This window comes from Polypterus senegalus, chromosome 7 (genome assembly GCF_016835505.1).
Source record: "Polypterus senegalus isolate Bchr_013 chromosome 7, ASM1683550v1, whole genome shotgun sequence".
In the NCBI taxonomy this organism is placed as follows: Eukaryota; Metazoa; Chordata; class Cladistia; order Polypteriformes; family Polypteridae; genus Polypterus; species Polypterus senegalus.
In genome coordinates this window covers 76,576,172-76,593,220 of record NC_053160.1, presented here as the reverse complement: position 1 = coordinate 76,593,220, position 17,049 = coordinate 76,576,172, and the positions used below count along the sequence as shown (strand labels likewise).

Genomic DNA, 17,049 nt, shown 5'->3' with positions numbered 1-17,049 from the left:
TATTCCTCCCACTCCCAAGTTTTTGTATCCACCACTACCATCACCATGCTTCACTTGGCCTGTCAGTACATGTTGTCTGCCTCTGGAGTCCCATAAGCTAGCCTAGCTCAAAAGGCCTCCTTCTTCAGTCTGACGGCTACTTTTACCACAATTGGATTCAGGGATTACCTTTGTGTTATGCACCGTTGACCTTACATCTGCAGTTCCGCATAGCTACCACACCAATTGAGTCACAAAACCTGGTCTATTCAGGTTCAATGTTCCCTCCTTCCATGGGATGCAAGAGAAATTCATCCAGAGGTGTGAGTTGAAGATCTCCTGGACAGGAGCAACCACAAAACGTTCCTAGCACAACCTCATTATACATTTGGGCTTGCAAGGTCTATCCGGCATCTTCCCAAGCCATCCGGTAGTGATCACTTCACCAGATAAATTTAACCATTTACACCTAACTAGTTTCAACATTTTATACTTCTTCATCTTTCTATTTCATTAATTTATCCTGATTTATTTAAATGAATTGCTAAAAGAGAAATACAAACAAAGGCAAACTAATAGTAAAAAGCATGTAGGTGTTTACCCCTTTGACCACTTGGTAGCCCAGTGCTCCCTGATGGAAAAAGAATTAATTGAAAATGTCTATAGATTTACCTTACAAGTGCAGAAAGTATTCTTGACTACTGGGGAAACAACATAGCAAGCTTTGCTCATAACCAACAAATGAGGCCTCTATGATTACTATTTTTGCTTCTCTGTGCTTGAAAAAACTGAATATAGACCTTTAAGTTAAATTTTTTTTCCACTTATTCTGAGAATGCATAAGGAAAGAATTTTACAGTGAAAAAAAATTAGTAACCAATCCTTTCTACTCAGCATTGCACAAGAAAAAATGTTTGACCATTTTAAATCAACAATAACTGTTAAATTACAATAAAGCAAACACATCTTCAATATGAAAACAAATATGTTTAAACTGTAAATTATTAAATAAAACTATTTAAAAATGCAGAATCAAAGAAAAATATGATATTCATCAATAGATGTTTTTATTAGTTCTTTAAATCATGTCCCTCAATCAACCTTAAAAAAATGTATGCCAAACTTTAAAGTAATAAATTATAACTATGCAAAATTAATAAATATTAAAAGAATTAGAGTAGTGCCAAGAAAATAGTTTGGCCATGTAGCAGTTTTCAGATTAATTGACCCTCTACAACCTAACCACATAACAAAGTCTGTTGGGATGAGAAGCAAAAAGGAAAAGAGGCGGCAAAGCAAGCAGCAATAATGTCGATATATTTTAGAAAGAGCTCCATTCTCAGGACAAACCTCTACAGTACAAAGCCCATATGTTCTAAGGAATTATGTATCTTCACTGCAGTGTGTTTCAATCACAGATATTGTGACTGCAGTTATATCCACTCATTAAGATATGGCATTTCCAGAAACCTGGTCGCTACCAAAAAATGGTGGAGTAACTGACCTAAGTTGAATACAGTTACATATTGAAAACACAATGAATTCAAGAAACAACCTGTGAATATTGTACTGAACATTTTGATCAGAAAATGAATGAAATATCTTACCAAAGCCATAGCTCCATTATTTACTGGACTCTAACCTTGGCCACACACTAGTTTACTACATCAATTCTTAACTCTGTTACGGAATATCTGTGGTATAGCGGGTCCACAGCTCACTGAGCAAAGACCATTCATTTTTAAATAAATAATCCCCGTTCTCGCGGCGGGCATAGCGAGAGGGTGTTGGGCCATGACGAGCCGTGGGACGCTCGGGGTGTGGGTGTTTCTCACCGAGTGCACCGGTGAGGAACTGCCCACATCCGTGATTGCTCCCATGGCTAATAGGTTACAGCTGTCATGGTCCTTCACCATTTAAAAGAAGCGCGAGTCGGTTGGGAGAGGTAGGAAAGAAAAAGAGTGAGGAAAGAGGAAAGGTGAGGAAGGAAGGAAGGAAGGAAGGAAGGAAGGAAGGAAGGAAGGAAGGAAGGAAGGAAGAAAGAAAGAAAGAAAGGAAGGAAGGAAGGAAGGAAGGAAATGGAGGTTGGAAGCAGGAAGGAGAGAGAACGCAAGCAATTCGGTGCAGGAGGAAGCGAGCGAACGCTCGCAGGCAGCTGAAGGCCGCCTGGGTGTTTGGCCAACACCCGGGAGAAGTGGTTGTGGCCGCCCCCGCAGAAGATTGTTTTGTAGGGCAGGAGTGACTGGGAAGGTGCAGCACTCTCCGCGGGAGTTAGCGGGAGTCGGGACTTGGGACGCGGTGTCCCTAACGTGAGAGCCTTGGCCGTTAAGGGATTCCCAAGTCGCTGTCTGGAGGAGCCGACTGGAGCCAAGGATCGGAGAGGCAACTGACAGCAGTAGCAGTAGTAGGAAGAAGGTCAGCTGCAGAGTGAGTGTCTCCCTTGTTGCCGGGCCCTGATGGGTGAAGCAAGAGGGACGCTAGTTTTAAATGAAGGCACCGGGTTTGTCAATTGTTTGTTTTTAAAGACAGCTTCCTGATCATTTTAACCTCGTCGGTTTTAAAGGATTGTTGTTTTTTCTTATTGTTTTGACCTCCACTTTTTACCTCTTATTGGATTATTTATTTGGACTTTGAATTACTGCACTTTATTAGGAACACTTTGTTTTGTTGACTCTTTTAAATAAAAGCACTGTTTCACTTTCAACCATCCCCTTGCTCAGATAATTACTGCCTTCACTGACTAGCTCATCGGTAACATTACCGACGGTGTTGGGTTGAACGGCTCCTGAACAGCAATGGGAGTGTGGAGCTGGAACCCACATCGTCACAATATCTTGGAAGTGTTTGTAGAAAAACCAAATGATTTTGACAATGTGTAAACAATAGTGATGCATCAGTATGAACATTTCTGTCCCATACCGATAGCCAATTATTTGAAGAAAGAAAACCCATTTGATGCCGATGTCTGTTGGTGGTTCTGCTGACACTGTATAAGCACAGTTGTGAAAGTGTAATAAATGACATTTGCAAAATATGAAAAATCAAAGTGCATTTATTTTCTGATATGGAAATTATTCCATAAAATATATATATATATATTCTTTTATTCTCTCTTTGCATTTATATAGCGCTTTTCTCACTACTCAAAGCACTCAGAAATTGCAGGTTAAGGGTCTTGCTCAAGGGCCCAATAGAGCAGAGTCCCCTTTGGCATTTACGGGATTCAAAACGGCAACCTTCTGATTGCCAGTTCAGATCCCTGCAGATCAGTGTAGGCAAATAAACTTCTATCTATCTATCTATCTATCTATCTATCTATCTATCTATCTATCTATCTATCTATCTATCTATATATCTATCTATCTATCTATCTATCTATCTATCTATCTATCTATCTATCTCTCACCCAGCTCCTTACCAATTGATGATGACACTCCTGATTCATACAGGAGGGCCATCTCCAATTGGAATCACCATGCAAATCTTTTTGGGATATATGAGTGCCCAGAGGATTAATCATGCCAGCATGTGGAGAGAATACGGAAACTCTACAGACAATGAACAAGCTCTGGATTCAAACTCAGAACACTAGGTAATCAATGCACCACCATTCCACCCTTTGTCAACAATACTGCACATTTTTTCTATTTTGATACTAATGTGGCAGTTCTCCTGATTACTATGTGTATAAAGCCTGAAATGTACTTCTGTGATATCACTTGATTAAAATTCTTGAAGTTATGGCATTGTATTATCTAAATAAAGCAACAAAAGGGTACACAAACTTAACTAAGTTGCTTTCTGCTTTGTGGACATTTTATTGAAGTCAATCACTTAGTGTTATGGGAAACTCTTGGATCAGCTCCCAGTGGTACATTTTAGTTAAATTGGTTTTGAGGATACATCTGTTTAAATTGGCTGTTACCCCTTAATCTAACATATCTTCTTTCATGTACAGAATGTGACATTTTCAATCATATGAGATCTAATTAAAATCATTCACATAAACCTAACATCATATTTTGTTACTTAAATAATTATTAATTTCTAGAGGGCATGCATTCAGTGTTTCTGATAGTATTTACATTTTTTAGGCTTCTAAGCACATGCAGTGGGATGCAAAAGTTTGGGCAACCTTGTTAATACTCATTATTTTCCTGTATAAATCGTTGGTTGTTACGATAAAAAATGTCAGCTAAATATATCATATAGGAGACACACACAGTGATATTTGAAAAGTGAAATGAAGTTTATTGGATTTACAGAAAGTGTGCAATAATTGTTCAAACAAAATTAGGCAGGTGCATAAATTTGGGCACCGTTGTCATTTTATTGATTCCAAAACTTTTAGAACTAATTATTGGAACTTAAATTGGCTTGTTAAGCTCAGTAACCCCTGACCTACATACACAGGTGAACCCTATAATAAGAAAGAGTATTTAAGGGGGTCAATTGTAAGTTTCCCTCCTCCTTTAATTTTCTCTGAAGAGTAGCAATATGGGGGTCACAAAACAACTCTCAAATGACCTGAAGACAAAGATTGTTCACCATCATGGTTTAGGGGAAGGATACAGAAAGCTGTCCCAGAGATTTAAGCTGTCTGTTTCCACAGTTAGGAACATATTGAGGAAATGGAAGACCACAGGCTCAGTTCAATTAAGGCTCGAAGTGGCAGACCAAGAAAGATTTCGGATAGACAGAAGCAACGAATGGTGAGAACAGTCAGAGTCAACCCACAGAACAGCACCAAAGACCTACAACATCATCTTGCAGCAGATGGAGTCACTGTGCATCGTTCAACCATTCGGCGCACTTTACACAAGGAGATGCTGTATGTGAGAGTGATGCAGAGGAAGCCTTTTCTCCGCCCACAGCACAAACAGAGCCGCTTGAGGTATGCTCAAGCACATTTGGACAAGCCAGCTTCATTTTGGAATAAGGTGCTGTGGACTGATGAAACTGGAACTTACAACAAGACAACGACCCGAAACACTGTTCAAAATCCACTAAGGCATTCATGCAGAGGAACAAGTACAACATTCTGGAATGGCCATCTCAGTCCCCAGACTTGAATATAATTGAAAATCTGTGGTGTGGGTTAAAGAGAGCTGTCCATGCTCGGAAGCCATCAAACCTGAATGAACTAGAGATGTTCTGTAAAGAGGAATGGTCCAAAATACCTTCAACCACAATCCAGACTCTCATTGGAACCTACAGGAAGCGTTTAGAGGCTGTAATTTCTGCAAAAGGCGGATCTACTAAATATTGATTTCATTTCTTTTTGTGGTGCCCAAATTTATGCACCTGCCTGATTTTGTTTGAACAATTATTGCACACTTTCTGTAAATCCAATAAACTTCATTTCACTTCTCAAATATCACTGTGTGTGTCTCCTATATGATATATTTAACTGACATTTTTTATCGTAACAACCAACAATTTATACAGGAAAATAATGACTATTAACAAGGTTGCCCAAACTTTTGCATCCCACTGTAATAAAGAAACTATTGACTCTGTAGAGGTTCTCACTTTTTCCACAGAGCACGATTGGGACAATCACCTTCAAATGAACTAAACAGTAGGCTAATAATGAAATCGTTTTGATGCTCTGTTTCAGTTTAAAGATATTATTTTAACCTAATGAGTAATTTCTCGCCCTGTAAGGATGGAATTGATTGCCTCTGCTTATTATTAACATTGTTGTAATAAAAAGGAAAGTCCTGTAAGCCCATGGATAATTAATATTTAAAACTGCTATTGAAGTCACATACTTGGTTTTATTTGTTTTACGACTCCCCACCCCAATCCCACATGCACAGTATGTAAGTTTTCAGCTTAGATATAACATAGATACTGGTTTAATGATTTGAGACGGCTAAGGTAAAACAAACCACAATGAGCAAACATTTTAACAAGAAATTCCAACTCAAGGAACCTCCTAATGTCTCTCCTAAGCATAAAGCACTAGAACAATACAATGTCTCAGGGACATGTAGATGTTCTCAATACCTAGAAATGGCATATGAGAAAAAAGGAGTCCCGCTATTTGTGCGACCAAGCAACCCACTCTGAGTAATAATATTCCAATCAAACCATTTTTCCTCAAACTGGTATGCAAAGTGTAAATAGTTATAATACTGTAAGACAAGAAGTGCTACTTTCTATAAAATCTGATTGGTTTTCCACAAAATACAATCTGACGAGAAAATCATGTTTATCAGAGTAAACTATGGTACTTGGTTACATTTGACAACTGACTCTAATTAAGCCCTATCTGTCTAAATAGTTAGTCTTATTAGTTGAGCTATGATTTGTTTATTGTTTTTTCCCCTACAGTTGGTGTCATGAAGCAGAAAAAAAATAGCTGTCGTCTTGATCTGAGATTGGTTTAACAATGTCATCAACAACCAATTACCAAAGGGTTACAAAACATATAAAGGCATCAAGGTGAGTCACTGAACCCTTCCATACAGTTCACATAAACCAGTCTCGTGTGGGTCATCTAGCCACCTATGCACTCCCAGTCCTTGTAACATGTTGAAGCTGGGCAATGCCCGGTCATTGTCTCTAAAATAGATTATTTAAAGTTATACAAATTGATGAGGAGGCTAAACATTTTTAACTAATTGAATTTGTTGCAGATGGCCATGGATTTTTGCATTACTTTGTTTTAATTATGCTTACAACTTATACTGTGTCACAATCTTTTTTTTTAACAAGGCAAATTTTTTTTTGTGATTTCGACAAATTTGGTGCAGTTTTTAGCATTGTTATTTATCACTTCTGTATTGATATCATTTTGCTTGGGTTTTTCTTGTGGTTGCTGATATTTTGTATCTGCTATTTTGCCGTGAACATATTGTTGTTAACGATGTCACTCTTTTCTACGTACACTTATTACACTAGATCAGGGGTCCTCAATCACGGTCCTGGAGAGCCGCAGTGGCTGCAGGTTTTTGCTCCAACCCAGTTGCTTAATAAAAAGCACTTATTGCTAAAGTAACACTTCTGCTTCACTGTAGTGATTTTGAGCCCTTATTGCTTAATTTTGTCTTAAACAGCTATTTTAATTGCTCCTTATTATCAATAACATGCAAATGACAAGAGAGAGCAGCATTCCTCCATTTAGCTTATTTACATTTACACCTGTGTGTATTTATCTGCACTATTGGGTTTAATTAAATACTTGGAAGAAAAATGAAGAGAAAAAAGTGAAGGACTGAGAATGACTCGTTCATTTTAGCCTTCAAATCATTTGCATGATAGAAAGGGAAAGAAAATCTAGGATATGAGAATGACCTGACATAGCAGAGTTAATTTAATTTCATAGCTTGTTAGTGCTTTATTGGCAAGAATTGCTTTCTAATTAAGCAACCAAGTCAGAACAAAAACCTGTAGCCACTGCGGCTCTCCAGGACTGGGATTGAGGACCCCTGCACTAGATAATATGAAAGGTAACCGGGAGAAAAAGTCAAAACCAAGAAAAAACTGTTGAAAACCAACAAGTCAACCACACTTATCCCAAGGCCAAATCACAAGACAAAAATTAGTTTCAGAGGACCAAAAGTAACAGGATTTAAAGGCACAAAAAGGGATATTTTTAAATCTGCAAACTGAATTAGGAAGTAACACTCCCAATGACCTTGTAGGTGCATCATGTCACTACTGTCAGGGTCACAACCTCCGTGATTCCACCCAACAGCCATGACAGATTCCCAACAATGGGTGTATAGAACAGTGATGGATGTAATCAAACAAAATGGCCTTAATAATATTATATAATTAAAGGTCAGCACCCAAGTAAAAATCCAATCTCAGATTCAGAATCTAGGATATAAAAAAAATAACTAGTGAAAAACAAATTTAAATAGAGAGCACTTTCATAACAAATGTCAACAAGGGATCACTATATAAGATGGCTTCAAACCTATATAGGTTAATTATATTAGGCTTGGGTATCTAACTTTTCACTTTGTTTTCTGTCAAGCGTTTTGAGCATTTGATGACGGGCTTCTTTAGGTTTACTTCTTGGATTTAAACTGTAGCATTTCCTCTGACTATTAAAGTACTTCACTCCTTAAATTTCTCTTCATTCCTGTTCTTTTCTACAAATTCTATCTATCTGGATGGATTTTTTTGATTCTGCCAGATGGCTTTATGTATCAAATCACAGTATTCAAATCTCTAGTTGAGTGAGAGAATACACATAGGTTACAGTTAATACTTACTAGTTTTATTTCTATTAAACAACTAACCATATTACAAGTAATAGAATAGTTTAAAAAATATTTGCTCTCTCTTGATCTGCACGCACACTCATCTAGTCTGCTGAGTATTCGCTTGCGTCTGAATGTCTCTTTACCGGCACTCCTTCTCTCGAGTTTGTTCCCATGAAACCTGCTTCTGAAACTCTGTCGTTATTTTCAGGGGAACTTTATTGCATCCTGTCCGCTCTTGCACTTGCCATATTTGAAGGTGACTCACTGCATGCCTCCAATGTCGTTTCTCCTCCTCATGTGTCTCACACTCGCACTTTGGGCGTGTTACCAAACTGACCAATCACACCAAAGTCAAACTGACCAATCAGGTTGCTCAGAGGAACAGACTTTTGTGTTTTGTTATATTGTAGATAAATATTAACTTAAATAGCTTAATTTTAAATCTCAGTATTAATTATGCTTATATTTTCTGAAAAAGAATGCTTCTTTTTAATAAAATAGTCTGCTTTCGGCAGCGTTTAAGGCGCTGGCTTTTCACTTGCCTGCATGGAGGTAATGCATATGTGATCACCCAGAAATTGGACAAAACATTCATTTTTAGTGAGGGAAATACAATTTACTAAAGAAGTGTAAATATTTTTGAATTTACTTGCCCAAATTTTAAAAATGTAATTGTGTATTGGATACCTGTTATTTAAACTGTTATTGATTGCTATATTAAGTATAGATATTGAATTTAAATTGAAGTAGTATACTTGTATTGATTAATTTAAATCAGGACAAGAAGAAAAAATAGTGTGTCCTGCTTTTTTTTGTTGTATTTTTGTTGACGGTACCTGTAAATAATTTCTGTTGCACAAACATGCTTCAGTGGTAAAGTCAAATTTATTCTGAGAACCCAGAACACAAGGCAGTTCTCAACCATGCCATCCTCTCTCCTCATTACAACATGGACATTTACTACACACTTTTCAGAAATTAGAAGACTTTTAATACGCAATTTAACTTTTTTTTCATTAAAAGAAGGCTTTAGTTGTTTTTGTTTGACACAGTTCCATCTTTTCCACCCTTTCCCAGCTTGGGCTATAGAAGGCAGATTGGCATTTCTAGTCAGGGCTTGCTACGGTAATACCACATACTATTGGGTTCTGTCTGCTATGACAAACAAATAAAGTGCACCTGCATAATTTCAAATTTTCATGCCAGCAGACTCTTGACTGACTCTTTGACTCTTTACTGAGGCAAACTTCATATCCATGTCTGGTGAAATAGGTCACATACTGTATCTTCTTAAGAAAACTGCTTGTGGAATGATATAAAAATGATATGATTTTGAAATACAGTATCAGGGTCAAACAAAATTGTCTGGCAAAAAGGAGCAGTGAAACTGTAGCTTTAATGTTTGAGAAGCATCGTTGTGTAGGCTTGAAATTCTGCAGGGCCCACTGTGTCTTTTAGCTGTTCATTTTTGTTTCTTCCTCTTTCACCCATGGCATTTAAGCTATGCACTTCAACTACACTCTAGTGTATAAAAATTGTAAGGTGAAAAAAACTTTTTTGTGATTAATAAGCTTCTGTAGCTTACCATCTTGTATATTTGCTCCTCCTAATTCCTGGTAGATTGTGGCCAGCTAACCTTTGTTGCATGCGTATCATCTGTCCATTCATGTGAGGAAGCTGTTGTTGGCCACAGCACCAAGCATAAGCAGGCAAACAACCATGGAGTAGGTGCAGTAATTCACGGGGCGCTGTCATGCAGAATCTCACTCTTAACGATACCGCGACAATTAAGAGTCACCAGGTAACATCATACACATCTTTCAAATGTGAGAGGAAAACTGAAGTATCCAGATATAAAAATTATACGGACGTGGCAAAAACATGCAAACTCCACATAAACAGTGATCTGAATCTGGGGGGGCTGAGAGGCACCACCATTTTGAGTACATTTAATATATTTAAGAGTGTTACCCATTTTTGTTACAGACTGAAGAACAATGGTCAATGAATAGGTTGGCATTACAGTATGTAGGCAGTGCAGAATCAATGCACAAAAGGACATTGTGGCAGTTTGGGCAAACTGATGGAATGTTTATGTGAAATGAATTGAATCTTTTGACTTTTTCTGTTATTATGCTAAATTTCCAAAGCTGATTACTAATGTTGCTAATTACAGATTATTCCTTTCAAAATGTAATTAAAGTCTGGGAGTGCAACAAAGAAAAGGTCAGTTATACTGTAAGTGTTTTAAGCACCACAGATCTCAATGTATATACTCTATACTGCATAGTTCATGAACCATATAATGTTAAAATATATTGACTCAGTCATATATTGTTTGAAAACAATTAGTATTGTACCAACTATTGGAATACTTACCCATTATAATTAACTGAAACACCAGCAAATAGACTGTTTTCACACTTGGTAAAGAAAAAAATACTGCACAACAGTAAAGATACTGTGGACATTATCACAGCCATCTTGATCATACTACGGCACTTCAGTTTCAGTTTGGAACAGAGCAATCCTCCAGCGATTTGCCCAACCACAGCTCCAGGGATCAGCACAAGACCTGGCAGAACAATAAAGAAGAAAAGAATTTGAGGATTCTGATTTCCTTGGGTATTGCTTTCCAAGAAACAGAGGACTGCTGACAAAGCATTCTTTCCAAGCGGATGGGAGAAATCATTTGTAAAATAATCAGGAATTTGTTAACAATGCCTTAGGATATCCAGTAACTTAATTAAGCAGATAACAAGCTCTAAAAATGTAAAGCTTCAACAGCTTTTTTAGTTTAACCAAACACACTACAAACTACACTCATTACAGTGGGATAGAGGCCTATATAGCAACTCCACAGTTTGAGTCATACTGTGATCCATCCATTCATTCTCCCACTCTCATTCTCCAGCAGCGAGGTGCTGGTAATGTAGGATTGCTAAGTCTTAGATGGGAAACTTATGATCCAAGCTGAAAAAAATTCCAGTAAAATCTTTTTTTCAATAATTTGTATTAGTTTTACACATTATAGATTAGGGGATTACAAATCAATCAGATGTATAATGCTTTGTATGGTTCAAATCCAATCTGTCAGTCATTTTCTAACTTGCAAATCAAATCTAACATCTACAATACAAGGAATCACAGAGTGTAATATGGCATGCACGCTCAAACATACTGTACTGAAGCATCATAAGGATTAGCAGAGCCTCAGCATTTTTACTAAGTGACAGCGCTAATAAACATCAAACAAATTAAAAGGAAATTTTTATTGGTTCCTTATTAAGAAATTTTGGGTTTGTATAAATTTTGGTAAAATAGGACCTCCTTTTATCTTTGTATAATGGGTAGAGGATTGGGATATAATTCATGTAAAGGGACATGCAAGCAATGTAGTGTAAGAGATGTGTTGGAAAATCAGGTCTATACTGATAGTGATCATACGCAGTTGAAGTCTTGACTAAAGTATATTTTGGATGATCAGAGTCAAGAGATATGTGTACAATGTACACAAAGAAAACTGTGCATAAATAAAGTTTTTTATTTAGACTTTCAGCTTCTTAACTATTGCTTAAATTGCCTTACTATGTCTCTTTGTTATAGGTGAAGTTGTAGGATCAACAGGGCATGCTCAAAAATAATTGTATCAATAGTTCAGATGGAATCTAGTTGTTATTAGTTAAAAGTAATCAGTTTATGAATTATGATCAGTCATGTTGATCGTGATATGGCAAAGTGTATTGTCTTGAATATGGGTAAAGAAACCTCCAAGATTCTAATGCTAATTAAAATACTGTATGTGTTTATGTAAATACAGTAAATAGTTTACAATTAAAGTAGTAGTGCTGCCTATGACGCAGTGTCATTAGTATTTATAAAATTTAACAACAGAGATAATTTACTTTCTGTACTATATTTGTACTACATATACAACTTAGAGAACAGGGTGAGTTTCCCAAAAATGATCAATCTTGAAGATTACCTAGCAACTTTATGATGTACATAACGTACAAGCTACTTTTTAATTGATTCTTATAACTCCTCTTAATTAGCTACTTTAAGATCCTTTAAGACTATTTTGTTAACTCCCTCTCTGAAGTCACCTAATTAAAAAAGAATCAGTTGGCAATAATATTGTATCATTTTTTGTTAACCAGCAGAACAAAATAAAACTGTTAAAAGTAAACTTGACACCAATATTTTCTAACCATTTATGTTTAAAGTGTATAAATAAACACAAATTGGTCACCTATTTACAATTTATCTACTGTATATACAGTGATCCCTCGCTATATCGCACTTCGACTTTCGCGGCTTCACTCCATCGCGAATTTTATATGTAAGTATATCTAAATATATATCACAGATTTTTCGCTGGTTCACGGATTACTGCAGACAATGGGTCTTTTAATTTATGTTACATGCTTCCTCAGTTGGTTTGCCCAGTTGACTTCATACAAGGGACACTATTGGCGGATGGCTGAGAAGCTACCCAATCAGAGCACGTATTATGTATTAAATAAGAATCCTCAATGATATACAATATGCTTCCCGCACAGTGCTTTGCATACTTAAAAGCCCAAACAGCACCTATCGATTTTTGATTGTTTGCTTTTCTTTCTCTCTCTCTGACATTCTCTGCTCCTGACGGAGGGGGTGTGAGCAGAGGGGATGTTCGCACACTGGCCTAGAGGATACGGACGCTCCTCTAAAAAAATGCTGAACGACTACCTTCACATTGCTCCCTTACTTGCGGCTGCTTTGCCACGTGGTGCTTCGCATACTTAAAACCCCGAACAGCCCTATTGATTTTTGATTGTTTGCTTTTCTCTCTCTCTGTCTCTCTCTCTCTCTCTCTCTGACATTCTCTGCTCCTGACGTGCACTCCTTTGAAGAGGAAGATATGTTTGCATTCTTTTAATTGTGAGATGGAACTGTCATCTCTGTCTTGTCACGGGGCACAGTTTAAACTTTTGAAAAAGAGACAAATGTTTGTTTACAGTGTTTTAAAGTCCCCGTCTCCACAACCTCCTGTGTTTCTGTGCAAATCTGTGACCCAAGCGTGACAATATAAAAACAACAATAAAAACGTATGGTTTTTACTTTACAGATTTTCACCATTCGCGGAGGGTTCTGGAACGCAACCCCCGCAATTGAGGAGGGATCACTGTAATATAATCCTACAGATGCATTATTGCATTTCATCATGGAATTATATCAACTATTCACATATAAATCTTAAAATTATAAATTTTCACAGAACTGTTCATTGTTTATGACCTGAAAATTTGTGGTTGAATTAATTAAACTTTATTTGTTGTATAATTTCTGATATTAGTTTGCCTTTCTGTGCTTTTATTCCTCTTATATCCTTTTGAACATTACTCAGGTTATTTGCAAATTAAGACAAGTGTTATATAAATAAAATGAATTATTATTGTTATTGTGTTATAGTAATTGCCATGAACTCTGTCTAGTTACCATTGTTTGTCAGTGAAGCTTGCACAAGATTTAGTCAATTCAAGAAGCACTTAGTGACTAATGAGTGGGCCGGGAGCACATAGAGGGGATTATAAAGGATTTAAAGAGCTACTTTAGTTGCGATGGGCTTTGGAAAACCCTCATAAATTAATGATGGGTCTTTAGATTGGGTTTAGGATAGTCTTAGAATTACAATGCTTTCAGGAAACTCACCCAAAGTTTTATACTTATCTGTACAATAATTATTTACATGCTCATTATGGGACAGTATTGGGTATATTACTAACTGATATAGTGTTAAACAAATAAAAAGAAGAAAATACATAGTCTATTTATACTATTATTAAAAATCTGCTATACTTATAGTTTAGTATTTTTTACACTTTTCCATCATAAGAAAATATGCACAGCTTACTTCTGTATGAAAGAGTTTACTTTATTCAGTCTGGAGGATGTATAGTACTTTCAGGTCCAGCTGTCTCAAGTGTTAAAAACATGTATGACTGATTTCCCATCTTTACCTTAAATCAGTCTGTATATACAAAGCCATAGTGGATTCCAACTAGACACATTTGATGCTCAGTGATCCTTTTCAGTAGTTTCATACTGATCTGATTTTTAACAAGATCTGTCTCTCACACAATTAACAATGGAAGCTCTTGGAAAGCATTTTCCAGGTAAGCATGCACTTTCAATTTCCGGGTTTTCAGGAAAGTATCTGTTTTACAGTGTGATCCACAATTAATTAAATGGCATGAAAATGTATAGAAATGTATATTAAATTAACCAATTAGGACTTACCAAATATTTTTACAGTTACTGTGTCAAGTAGTGATCCATCTACAGCTTAACACCAGTGCAGTATTTGGTTTCTCTTCCTCTTGACAATGAGCCCACTGCAGCCACACTGACACTCATTATAACTAGGTAAGTGCAAGTCACCTGTCAGCCTGACCTCAAGTCTTTATATAACTTAAAACAAGAGTTCACAGATGCCAAATGAGATAAAAATGCAAATTTCACTGAGAAGGCACGGCTTTTACAGAAACCTTTTCACCAGATTATATAGCCAGCTGTTATGCAATGCATATGTTTTCCTCCCAAGTAATAATTTGAAGTAAAGAAAGCTTTTCTTCAAGGTCACTACGAACAACACCCATCCTCTTTATTATTATGATCAAAGTGACAGCTCCTCATGGAGTATATAAGTAATTAGACTTTTGGGAAAATTCCACTTCTGTTATGGAAATCAAAAAAGACATGTAAGATATACAGGAACATCCGCTACCATTTATGGATTCATGTGCAAAATTAACTAGTGCAGTCAGAGACGCTAACATTTTACATTCACATTCATTCTACATATTTTCGCTTCCAGTTTCATAATACCCCAGGGTACAAGTGTAACATGATTGTGCTATAAACAAATCATGCATACTGTACACAAACAAAAGCATCTCCAGAAATTGAATACTGATATACAGTACAATATTATGAATATATTATATTCTAAATATAGTTTCATTTGAGGTAATAATAATTGCAAAAAAATAGCTTCTTCTTAAAGATACATCACATAAATCTAATTCATTATATTAGTAAATACATTATTATAATGCACCATAATTAATTTACATTTTCTAAACTGTAAAGAAAGTATCATTTAAGTGTAATTACTACACCTATTACATCACTATGAGAGCTGCACAAGCTTGTACATTTCTCTTCAGGTGTTGATGTGAGCTCCTGGTAACATTTACATCTCATTTATTATGCAACAGTCTATGTGTCATTCTATGAAACATCATGCGCATATCCTGATAATGCTGTTCTTTATGCAGACATCTTTGTTTCATTCACCAATGAGGCATACATATCTGAGCCTAACTTTGCCATCAGAAATTACCCACTGGCGACACAACAGACAACACTATCCAACTGATGGTAATTTTATCATGGTGGATTATTAGAACACTAACAGTGCACAAGCGATGAACTCCTAGCCATCTGGTTGTGTGTCAAAGTTGCCAGGGAAAGGCAGGAGCCTTGACTGGCTCTGTCTTTCAAAGTTCTGCTTTTTGAAATTTCCCTCCGAAGTGCATCTATTAATTATTAGACAGCTGTTGTTGGTAATTATGATCACACGTACGGTATGTGTATAATTCCAGCCTTTTTCACTCAGAGACAGGAGCAACAGTTCCATACCCACCTTAATAAAAGGATGTGTGTCTTTCTGTGTGTTTGTCTGGTTGCTACGTCTTTCTCATTCCAAAAGATGGCACTACACTTACATTGCTTTTAATAATACCATAATAAATGGCATATAACAGAGACACATATTGGATGATGTTTGCAAACATAAATGCTGGGGTCTACATTGGTACCTTAGATTTTAACCTGTCTTAAACAGTTAGCACACCTAGTTAAATATAATTCTGCAGATTCAGTTTTCGAATAAAGTCGCATTAAAAGTTTATCTGTTTTCTCATATTGTGGCTGTAGAGAAATAATCTGAATTAGAATCTGAATTCACTTTATTGTCCAGGTACACTGATATGTACTAGGAATTTGTCTTGGTTGCAATGACACAACATACAAGGACAACACAAAATATAAAAGATAAAACAGAATATGCTAAAATGGTTCAATATGTGCAGGTATACATAGATCCTGAGTCAAATTCAAACCTGCTTAGTCATTTGTGATGCATACATGTCGGAAGATCTCCGTACGGGGTCTGCTGAGGTGTGCAATAACCCACCAGGATGAGAGGGGCGCTATCACTAACATTGTCATCTCTTTTTCTCTCCGCTCCGTGGGGGCAGTTGACCCCACCCCTTTCTGTTCACTGTCCATAAAATCCCCTCCTTCCCAGAAGGAGACATCATTTTGGCCTTCTGGACAGAACTCCCAGACAGACTGACTCTGACCTATGGCTAGAGGCCAAAGCTAATTTCAGTTACTTTATGTAGTCACACACAAGGGCAAAGACCCCAAAGGATCATCCTTTTTGTTTATTTTGTTTGAAATTTCAATGGGACAACCCAGCTGGCGCCCCCAATATTCTTCCAGCAGCCTGTCATTCCTGCACCTGGCCATATGGTATAGCTGCACATGGAAAAAAACTGTAAGTGATGTGTTGTTTTAGCCTTCACCGCACAAAGGAGTTTGCTGGAAGGAACTCTTTAGATAGGTGGTGCTGAGGGTAAATTGAATCAGTAATGAACTTTGTGACACACTTTCTTACCCTGGACTCATATAGGGCTGGAATGGATGGCAAGTTACCACCATGTGATCTTTTCACAGGGTCTGACGATGTGCTATGGAATGACCTTATACTGGGCAGAGAGAGCACCAAACCAGT

The 17,049-nt window shown here is 36.9% G+C and overlaps 1 protein-coding gene across 1 annotated transcript in view; it reads right to left on the bottom strand.

The window, feature by feature from the left end:
- Positions 1-17,049, bottom strand: part of LOC120532664 (solute carrier organic anion transporter family member 4C1-like) — a 98,226-nt gene that overhangs the window by 27,575 nt on the left and 53,602 nt on the right. The window contains exon 8 of the mRNA XM_039758915.1: positions 10,581-10,776. Coding sequence (XP_039614849.1) covers positions 10,581-10,776 — 196 coding nt within the window. The remainder of the gene's footprint in view (positions 1-10,580; positions 10,777-17,049) is intronic.